Source organism: Aulonocara stuartgranti (assembly GCF_965226115.1).
Source record: "Aulonocara stuartgranti genome assembly, chromosome: 13".
Classification (NCBI taxonomy): domain Eukaryota; kingdom Metazoa; phylum Chordata; class Actinopteri; order Cichliformes; family Cichlidae; genus Aulonocara; species Aulonocara stuartgranti.
In genome coordinates, this window is record NC_138949.1 from 34,393,250 (window position 1) to 34,403,118 (window position 9,869).

Genomic DNA, 9,869 nt, shown 5'->3' on the forward strand with positions numbered 1-9,869 from the left:
ATAATTCATCTCTAGTTTCTCTAACACGGGTCGCTGACGAAGGTGCTTCTGAGTGATCATCGGCATCCTGAGCAGCAAACAGAAGGTTTTGTTAATCTTGAGTTTAGTTTATTGAGTTGAACTCTTTTATTGGTCTGCCTGTTGAAGTTTTTTGGCTGTGTTGAATAGATTTTCATATTTTGGGGTCAATAAAATCCCTTTTTTTGAAGCAGCTGTGTCCTTTCTGCTCGGTCCCTGACGTTACCACAGTTATTATTATGGGTCCTGTTCATGCAGACGTCACGGAGCTCTCTTGATTATTTAATCAATTCACGAGTGAGGGGAGTGACTGGGCGAGCTCCACCCTCAGCTATGGTCCCTGAAGCGTGGCTGGGCTCCGCCTTAGAGATGGAGTCAGGACTTCACAGCGCCTCCCTGAGGGAGACAGCCTGCCGGGTTCAGCTCGCTGTTGGAGCTGGAGGAACAGCCCAGGTCTGAGAACGGGAACCTGGACGTTTATGTTTGGATCCAGTATCCAAAAATGGATTTTGAACCTCGTCTTTGGCCTCACTGCCAGATTTACACAGCAGATGGCTGCCCCTCGGTGGGACAGTATTGTAGGGTCTTTAACTTACAAACACCTGGGACTGTAAAAAAAAAAACAAAACACTGAAAACATGGTTTTGTTTTCTCAACCATAAATAATCCAGAAATAAGAAGAAACAGACTGTGGACACTTTAAAAGCAGTGTGTTCACAGCTTTTCAAGAACATGTGGAAGCTGTGCTGCAGTTACAGGATCAGATGATAAAATGTGTCACACAGCCTTGGATAAGCACCGAATCATCATCCTCTCCAAACCAGTGATTTATTCCATGTACTGAACTAAAAACGAGCATCAACAATATTTAACCATGCTTCCAAATGAATGTTCAGGTGCAAACAAACCTGACGCTCACCTGCTGTCAGATATCCGCGCTCTCACCCAAAGATAGGAAGCGACAAGAACACGAGGATGAATTTAAGAACTTGGTCCTGAACAGCAGCCTCCCTTCTGTGGGAGGAGCTTAAAGAGGCTGTGTGCGGCTCATCGCGTCAGAGCTCTGAGAACAGTAATGATGATGAAGCCGAGTCCTCCGTGTTCAAGCCTCACAGCATGTTCACAGCCCGACACACAAACGCTGGACTCTGTAGTTCACAGCATCCGTTTTCTTACATCCTCAAACAACTTTTAATATTAGACAAAGTTCTTAAATGATGAGTTCATGGACTAAGAGCAAAACGCTCCTCAAACTTACCTGTCCGGTGTTAAAAAGGAACCGCCCTCTTCTGAAGCCATTTCTAAGAGGGGTGGACTTAAGGAGGCGGCGGGGAAAGCACCAGCAGGTCAGCGTCCTCGAGCGTCTCTCAGGCTGATCTGTGTCACTGTACGTGCATGATGTCACAGGATGATGTCACACATGTACTCGTGCATGAACACAAACACATCTACAAATCCAGCAGCAGGTGGCGCTGTACCCTGTCATACAGAGGCTTCGATGTTTTTATGGTGGACTCAGAAAGAAGACAGCAAGCCGTGGAGACAAAGCTTTTATTCATGTAAACGTTCTTCAGTGAAACAGGTAAACAGACACCTGGCAGAGCGCTGTGACATCACAGCGCTCCTGCAGGAAGTCCACCTCAAACACCTAACAACAGCAGAGCCATCAGAAGCCTCCGAAACAGGAAGTGAGCAAACGCAGGTGTGGTTTTTGTGAAGAGGCGGCACCTCAGAGGAAGGCGTCACACCACTCCTTCAGGCACTGAGCGCAGGAGCTGGCCTGGCGAGAGTTGGCGCCGATGGAGTCTTTGAGCCAATCGGTGAACATCTCCGTGTCTTTCCTCAAGAGCAGGAACTGACCGAGAACCACATATGCCTGAAACACACACACACACACACACACACACACACACACACACACACACACACACACACGTGAGTCAGTCCAGTTACAGTCTCTGTGGATAATTTCCCCTGTGATAACTGCACAGAGGGTCTTTATAAGTCAGCTATTTGGATTCTATTCAGGCTTTCAGTTTGCACCATCAGGGGCGTGGCCTGTCTGCCTAAAAGGTGGAGGGTGACACAGGCAGTTGTAGCTGCTAGCTGTCTGCTAGCTTCACCTGAACTGAACCTGTGGACCATGTTTGTGCTCTCAGTTAGCAGCTAATGCTAGAACCCACAGGAGCATCACACAGACTCTGAAACCTGCTGATCAGTGCTCAGTAACATCCAATCAAAATCCTTGAATTTCACCGTGTACCAAACCTGGAGCTCCGCCTTCTTGGACGCTCTGTTAGTACCTCACAGCAGCCATTATTGGTCATGTGAGGTCGTTAAAATGCTCCAACAGAACTACAATCTGACTACACAGCACACAGCAGTGAAGCTGCCGTGTGCTGTGTGTGTGTGTGTGTGTGTGTGTGTGTGTGTGTGTGTGTGTGTGTGTGTGTGTGTGTGTGTGTGTGTGTGTGTGCACCTTGTCGAAGCCATTCTCCTCCAGCTTCTTCCCCAGAGTCTCTCCGATGCCTGACAGAGCCGTCACAGGTTTGTCCGCCATCGGCTCTCCAACAAAGTCCCGGTGCTTCTGAGACGTGGTCGACATCCTGACTGCAGGAACACACACACACACACACACACACACACACACACACACACACACACTAAACCCTCTCCTACTCGTCTGGAGCGAGTTCGGATCATTGGTGTCAAAATGAACTCTAAAAACGTTTTTGTGGGAAAGTTAAAGTTTGGAAACCTTCACAAGCTGGAGGATCACCTGCAGAAGAGTGTGGCTGATCTGCAGGAGACCTTTGACCTCAGTGGCCTTCTCCTCTCAGCAGGAAGCCAGTGTTGCCAACTTAGCGATTTTGTCCCTATATTTAGTGACTTTTCAGACCCCTTAGCGACTTTATTTTCTAAAAAGGGACAAGCAACAAATCTGGAGACTTTTTCTGGTGTTTTTGGAGACTTGAAAGCACGTATCGCTCTTACTCTCAACAAGCAGCGGTGCTGCCGTGGGCACCTCACCCGCGCCAAAGCGCTCACGGGGGGAGGAAAGTCCTCCCCCAGCTGCTATCAGGGCAGGAGACGCTCACACCTGTGTGCCCAAACTGCAAATGAACCGCGCATGAGCGAAGCCGCTGCTCCGCACTGACTGTAACGCAGTCAGTTCTTTTACTCTTATGCTGTTTTGTGGATCACAAGGTTTAAAACTACTTATAAACACACACACTGTAACTCCACCAGAGTGCCTACTTCGGGTCACTTTTGCGGGGTTGGAATTGTGGCATTACAAAAAACAATAATTGCTAAAAGAAATTTAATTTGTAGTTCTAAACAAACTAACTGCATTTAGGACGTTTTTTACTCACTTTGTCTCTTCCACGATGTTATTTCTCTCTCCGACAACGTTACAATTACATTAGCATGACCAATTATGCAAATTAGGCGATGACGTCATTTAGCGACTTTTAGGACAGCCAATAGCGATTTTCCTTGCTGAGTTTTCAACCGTGCAGGAAGCTGAGGGCTGCAGGGGGCGGGGTCAGCGCTCCTTGTGGCTTCAGACCAGTTTAAGTTTTGAACTGTGCGCGTGTGTCTGCTGCTGGACTCCCATTAAAACCAGTGGAACCAGCTGCAGGTGGAAGCTCTACCTGTCACAGGAGGACTCGATCCCGCTGATGTGGACCTGGGCCGGTCTCACGCGCTGGACACTAAGGAGACACACCGCGTACCTGTGAGCACGAGGAGCTCACCTGAGCACAGCGGCGGCTCGAACAGGAAGCGTTTTATTGTGGAAACCCGGATGCACGCTGAGTTCCCTGACGCTCGTGGTGTGACGTCATGACGCAGAGACTCAAAGATGGCGTGAGTTGAAGAGGAGTCACTCCTCGGTGAAAATGAGATCCCCAAACATCTTTTGTTTTTTGGAGCGCAGATTCTGTGATTTCAAACTAAACACGCCGTGAGAATCCTCCCACTCACGGTGAGCCCAGCACACAGGTCCAGGTGTCTCCTGAGCCTCAAACACGTGTGTGACGTCACGAGCTTGCAGTCCTGCTCAGACACGTCAGAGCCGTGACGGCTGCCGCTGATCCAGTCACACACGGAGCCAGGTGCATGAAAGTAAAAGCGCTGCGGACTCTTTTTTTCAATGTACTGATTGCCCCGCCCCCTACCCATAAAGCCCCGCCCCACGATCTCCACGGTGTTGGTGTGGTGGGCGGGGCCGTAGCTACTCTTCTGGCTGTTCTTACAGGCGTTCCCACTGTCTGCGGGTCACCTCGCTCCCCTCGCTCCGTGACCCGGGTACTTTAGCGGAAACATGGCGGTGCCGCTGACCGACCATGAGAGGCGGAAGCAGATCAGCGTGCGGGGCTCGCGGACGTCGCAGAGATCAAGAAGACTTTGCAATTCACGCTGGTGAAGGACCGGAACGTGGCCACGCCCCGGGACTACGACTTCGCCCTGGCCCCAGTGGCGTGTCCAGCGGGGTGGCCTGGGGGGACACAGGCCACCCCCCCCCCCCAACCAGACTGGCCACCCCAAAGGCAAAACAATAAAATTCAATCAAATATTAAATGTCCGATTATGTTTTCACGGTGAAGCTCAGATATCCGAGTGTAAGTGAATGCAGCATCGCTTCTGCGCTATGCGCATCACGTTAGCAAAGGTAGGAGAGCCAAGCGCGAAAGATGGCACTGCAGGAAACAATTCTTCGGTGAAAGAAAATGAGGACAGAATAAATGTCCCGGTAAGTAATATCAAGTTTGTTGAGTTTAGTAAACTTCGGTGAAATTAGAATACCAAGGAAAAAATAACACTTAAAGAATTATTGCAGCTGTGGAATATTTCAGACAGTTTGCTACTGAGGGCAGCTAACATAAGAGTTATGAGTTATAAGATATAATCTAAGTCGTAACATTGCTGTATGGAGCTGCAGATTTGGTTGCAGGTTAACATAGCTGGACTGGCCATCGGGCATACCGGGCATATCCCCAGTGACTTATTTTTTATTTTTTTTGTAACGGCATGAACAATGAGAGGTGGTGGATTGGCCAGATGCAGGTCGATGTGTAGAAATAACTCCGTTGTTTGGTGGTGGCTATGGCGGGGCTTCCACAGAGGCAACAGGTGGATGAGGGAAGGGGAGGCAGGAGGAGAGACCCGAGGCAGCCACCAGTCCGAGTGTCAGGTGAACTGAACTTCAGGTAAGAAGTTATGACCTGCAGTCTATCTGGGTCAGATATGAACCAAGTTTAGGTGGAGTTTATTTTCATGTTGCTGACTTTTTACTGTCAGTTGCAATAACTCATACTGCGTTCTAGCCAGTTTGACGGAGTTTTTATACAGCTGGGTGGGTGCTATGATGTTACTGATAGTGAACTTTATTTTATTCATAAGGTTAGTAGAGTTGCCAACGGCTCCTTAAAAAAATGGGATGGTCCCTCATTCAGAGAAAATATTACACGTTTCGTATTGAGCTGAGAAGAGACGCAGTTTGTCCCGGACTTTAGCTAGAATGGAAAAAAGACACAAAGCTGGATTTATTCTGTCTTTACGCTGCACAGCTGCCTCTTCTTCTCTCTCCTCTCTCTCCTGTTGCTACTTCAATCATGAAACTGATCAATGATCAGCTGATCGTCTCTCTTGTTTGTTTATCACTTTGCGCCGAAAGAGGAAACCTGCAGATGCCGCGCTAAACAACAGCAGCACGTTTAAGCTTGATCAGCTGTTGTTAGAATTGATTTAATATTAATTTCTAGTATCAGCTGATGTTTGCTGGAGCCACAGCTGTAAAGCTGCTGGTCATGATGTCTGTTTAGATATGTGGTGAGAGGGAAACATGAAGATGAAACCAGGAGATGTCCTTACTGAACCATCAGAGCTGAACAGGTGATGGAGAAACAGGTTTACCTTTTAGGTGACATGAATGAGTTGAAGTTATGAACTGTTTCTGAGAGACAAATAACACCAGGATCCTTTTCTAAGCAGCTGACAGCTGGTAACTGTGCAGGGGCAGGTCTAGCAAATATACCAACAAGACAGTGTACATATGGAAAAGATGTATATAAATCTTATAAAGTTTGTATCTGTCTTGTGTGAAACTTGTATGAAAAGCATACAAGAGTAAAAACAGATATAAGATCCTTTGAAAAATTATATAATGAAACTTGTATGTTTTGGATACTAAAACAATATATGAAAGTAATGAGAAAGTGGCCACTTTCATGAGTAAATCATATAAGTTTTTACTATTTCTTTTCCATATGGGACTGTCACAACAGCATTTGTTTTCATTCAAAGGCTTTATGGCTTTAATACCTGGGGGGCCGGTCTCCAGTCAAAATGCCATTTTTTTGTCCCAGTCCAGCCCTGGACACGACACGCAGTGAGTTAATCTGAGCAGGTGCATTAAAAAATAAATGGCCGGGCCAGCGGTGCACATCGCAAATCAGCTCGCAGAGACATTAGGTGTGCCGCTTCTTAATGACGGTATCTTAGCTAACAACCCCAAGTACCAGATTCAACTTGTAATTGGCTAAAAATAACTTCGTCTACTGGTCAGAGGGACGTTGTTAGCTGGCAGTTTTTTTTCAAGCGATGTTGAAATTTCCACATTCAGACACTTCAAATGCTTCAGCAGCTGTCGGCTCAGCATCAGCACCACGGAAATACACGGATACATCCGTATACTCGAGACTGATCAAACCAGAAGCTTTAATGAGCAGCTGGTTTGTCTCGCATTAACTGGCTGAGTTAATGCCAGTTAATCGAAATGCAGCTGATTGAACTGAAAAGCTCGACTCTGTGGGGTCAAAGTTTGCAGAACTATGGACACAGCTGGACTCCACAGCTGTGCATGTTCATGGAGCTGCATGTTCACCTGCTGGACGTCACTACCTGACACGTTTAACTGTCTTCAGAACATTGCAGAGGCCTTATTGACAGTGTTTGGCTCTAATATCTGTGTGAGCAGATTTTCTCTCACATGAGTCCTCAGGTCTGAATGCTGGACACTCTGAGACCTGTGTCTCTGAGTGGGAGACCAGAGATCACATTAACATGTGTGTCTCTGTATTAACAAACATGCCATATTGGCCCAGTTTATTTTTCTTATCATTGTTGTGAGGAGACCTTAAATAGCATTTGCATTTTGCCTGTACGTCCAGGTGGATATATTTGTGCAGAATCGTGCCTTTGAGTCAAACAGCGAGAGAGCGCTGTTTACTCACTATCCAATCACATTACAGCATAAATAAGCTAACGAGCGCGTGTCTGTGGCGGTGCGTTCAGGGAACCAAGCAGCTTGTAAAACTAAATCTTTATTTTTTTAATCTTCTTTTAGTTTAAAAAAATCATCGTGTTCGATGAAGCTGAGCATCATCATCAGCTCAGAGCTCATTAATATTATTGTTGTTGTTATTTTGGTTTTGAGTTGCTTGTTCGAGGCCCGGCGTGAGCGCCCAGGTGTCTCGTGGGTAATGGTTTCGCGTCAGAATCTGTTTCTGCTGCTGTTTTTATTTCCTTCACCACAGAAACATGAACCTGATGTTTTGTACACAGAAAGCTTCGTCCTCGACTCGTTTTCTGCTTGTTTGTTTTTAAACGAGATTTTCGTCGTCAAAATTGCCTTGTTAACATTTTTTCTTTCATCTGATGATTTAACATTTACTTTAATTTTGGATATTTTTGCATCTTTACATTGAAAAATAAAAATCTCTTTATTTCAGTCATTGTAAGAAATGCTGACATCAACATTTTCAGATGTTTTTGAAACAAACAGCAGAACTGATAAATGAAGACAAATAAAACAAATAATATTTAATTCAAGTTGTAACAGGCCTTCAGACAAGTTCCAGTGATAAACTCGACACAATCACACAAAAATATTAAAAACTCCACGCCACCACTCTTTAAAAGCATCGGTTGCCGTGGCGACCCTGCGTGCTGTGACGCGAGCGCGGCTGTGGGAGGAATGCTAACAGAAGGAGGAATGATGTGTCGAGGTCATGCGAGGACAAAATGAGCCGCGGCGGTGCGGCTGTCGTGGAGTGCAGAGAGTAATCCGAGTACTTCCTGTCTGTCCTCACTGTGCGACGGGATGAGCTGTGCCCAGGAAATCACTGAAAGAGAAGACAAAGAGCAGCGTGAGCGCGGTTTCGCGGCTCACCGTGACATCACCGCGAGCTGATCCTACCTGAGGATGTTTGGCAGCTCCGGGCTCCTGTAGATGAACTTGTGCTTGTAGGCGAGCGCGGCGGGGAAGGGCACGAACTGAACCTTGTGACCGCTCAGGCTCTTCGACTGCGACGCCAGCGAGTAGAGCTGCAGGGAGAGGGCGAGGAGGCGGGTTAGTCTCAGTTTCTTCTTCTACTGCAGGAAAAATGGCGTGCTGCGTCCGGTCTACACCGTCACAGCGCGGCTCTACAGATCGGTCACACAGAAACTCGTGCCTCTCTCTCCCGTCTTCGACGCCACCCTCCCTGAGCCTGGCTCTTCCTGCTCCCACCCTCGCCTATGCGCCTGCTCACAGGGTCGTCTGGTTGTTGGCTCCTCTCTGTGTGATCGTCGGCTCTATGAAAAGCGCCCTGTTGTGATTTGGCGTTGCATAAATGCTGCCGGAGCAGATCCGTCCACATCAGAACGTTCTTTAAAAACATGAAACGTTCCGGTTTCTATTAACGTGACAATACAGCAGAAATCTGTCCAATGTTTTCGTTTTAGCTTCAGTTCTACCGAGTTAACGATAAAAACCCTGAAAACCAGAAACTTCACACCCGAGCCTCAACTCTCGCGGCCCGGTCCGTGCCGTGCGGGTTGGGGGCCGCTGTCTTAAAGAATAAGACTTGTTCTTGACGGATTTCTTTAGATTGGTGGAGATGTTTCGGTCACACTTTCTTACCTTCTTACCGAGGTGGAAAGGAACCACGCTGTCGTCCTCGGCGTGGAGGATGAGCACGGGACAGGAGATGTGGTTCATGCTGCAGACACACAAACATTCAGGGACATTAAACTTGTACTTGCAATTATTTTATTGTACTTTTTATATTTTACATTTATATTTATTATTGAAACTTGCACCAAGGGAGTGGCACTCCAATTTCGTTGTACTCTGTACAATGACAATAAAGGCTATTCTATTCTATTCTAAACGCCTCTGCTGCATTCAGGGGCTGCAGTTCTTCTAACAGCCACTAGGTGCTGCTGTTTGGGTTATGTGTGTGTGAATCACCAGATATTCACACACACATAACGAGCTAATATTTCCAGATTAGTCTGCAGGGTCGAAGGTCAGCAGCTGTAATGAAAGTCTGTTCTCTGACGCTGCACGAGCAGATCCAGGATCAGCGTCTAAAAACAATCAAGCTCCATCCGTCAGACCTGCTCGGGTCATAAAAGTGAAAAATCAACGATTCGGTTTAAACTTCACGAGAAACTCGAAATGTTCCTCGGACAATTTAACATCAACTCCAAAATTATCCAAAGACGGTAAAAACGTTTCCTGTTCCACCCACTCAGGAATTTACTCCGAACCCCGAGAACAAGTAAACGCTCGGAGGCGCTCTGCACGCTGATTCAGGTCAAACAGCCGCATGCTTTTTAAAAACGACGTAGCGAGCTGCTGACGAGCAGCCGGGCGCCGCTCGAAAACACGTTTCACGTGGGAGGAGCTTTGATGAGGTACATACTTCTCATCGCTGGTGAAGCGGATGTTGTTGGCAGTGATGGCGTCCAGGAAGAACCAATCAAAGCCGGGCAGGTACCGATACACCTGAAACACACACACGCACTGTGAGACACACCTGCAGGAGCTGTGTGCGTCTGTGTGTGTGTCTGTGTGTGTT

General features: G+C 47.2%; 3 protein-coding genes across 8 annotated transcripts in view; 1 reads left to right on the forward strand and 2 right to left on the reverse strand.

Moving 5' to 3' along the window:
- Nucleotides 1-1,553: 1,553 nt before the first annotated feature.
- On the reverse strand, nt 1,554-4,153 carry LOC309720866 (barrier-to-autointegration factor-like protein). Of its 2 annotated transcripts, none has more exons than XM_082558065.1 (3): nt 3,675-4,153; nt 2,498-2,628; nt 1,554-1,894 (listed from the first exon to the last, which is right to left on the reverse strand). In XM_082558065.1, exons 2-3 carry the CDS (start codon nt 2,621-2,623, stop codon nt 1,748-1,750), a joined length of 273 nt encoding a protein of 90 aa, XP_082414191.1. In that variant the 5' UTR covers nt 2,624-2,628; nt 3,675-4,153; the 3' UTR covers nt 1,554-1,747. The 2 variants fall into 2 exon arrangements, with proteins under 2 accessions (XP_082414191.1, XP_082414192.1); XM_082558066.1 differs by lacking the exon at nt 3,675-4,153 and adding an exon at nt 3,393-3,643.
- Nucleotides 4,154-4,249: 96 nt separating this feature from the next.
- gins1 (GINS complex subunit 1 (Psf1 homolog)) overlaps nt 4,250-9,869 on the forward strand; it is a 16,394-nt gene continuing 10,774 nt past the window's right edge. Inside the window, exon 1 of one of the 2 annotated variants that reach the window (XM_082558060.1) lies at nt 4,250-4,774. In XM_082558060.1, coding sequence (XP_082414186.1) covers nt 4,652-4,774 — 123 coding nt within the window. In that variant the 5' untranslated portion in view covers nt 4,250-4,651. Of the gene's footprint in view, nt 4,775-4,861; nt 5,232-9,869 lie in introns of those variants that run through there. The other variant, XM_082558062.1, reaches the window with a different exon arrangement.
- The window catches only part of abhd12 (abhydrolase domain containing 12, lysophospholipase), a 10,318-nt gene continuing 8,273 nt past the window's right edge, over nt 7,825-9,869 (reverse strand). For all 4 annotated transcript variants that reach the window (XM_082558056.1, XM_082558058.1, XM_082558057.1 and 1 more), the window contains 4 exons: nt 9,714-9,796; nt 8,927-9,005; nt 8,222-8,349; nt 7,825-8,147 (listed from right to left, as the gene is read on the reverse strand). In XM_082558056.1, the coding sequence (XP_082414182.1) occupies nt 8,111-8,147; nt 8,222-8,349; nt 8,927-9,005; nt 9,714-9,796 (327 nt within the window). In that variant the 3' untranslated portion in view covers nt 7,825-8,110. The remainder of the gene's footprint in view (nt 8,148-8,221; nt 8,350-8,926; nt 9,006-9,713; nt 9,797-9,869) is intronic.

What these genes read in the sequence shown, in the direction of transcription:
- LOC309720866 (XM_082558065.1), bottom strand. Translation starts at nt 2,623, where the DNA reads ATGTCGACCACGTCTCAGAAGCACCGGGACTTTGTTGGAGAGCCGATG. An exon ending in AGGAGAATGGCTTCGACAAG is followed by an intron (nt 1,895 to 2,497) that starts GTGCACACACAC and finishes TGTGTGTTTCAG; the next exon opens with GCATATGTGGTTCTCGGTCA.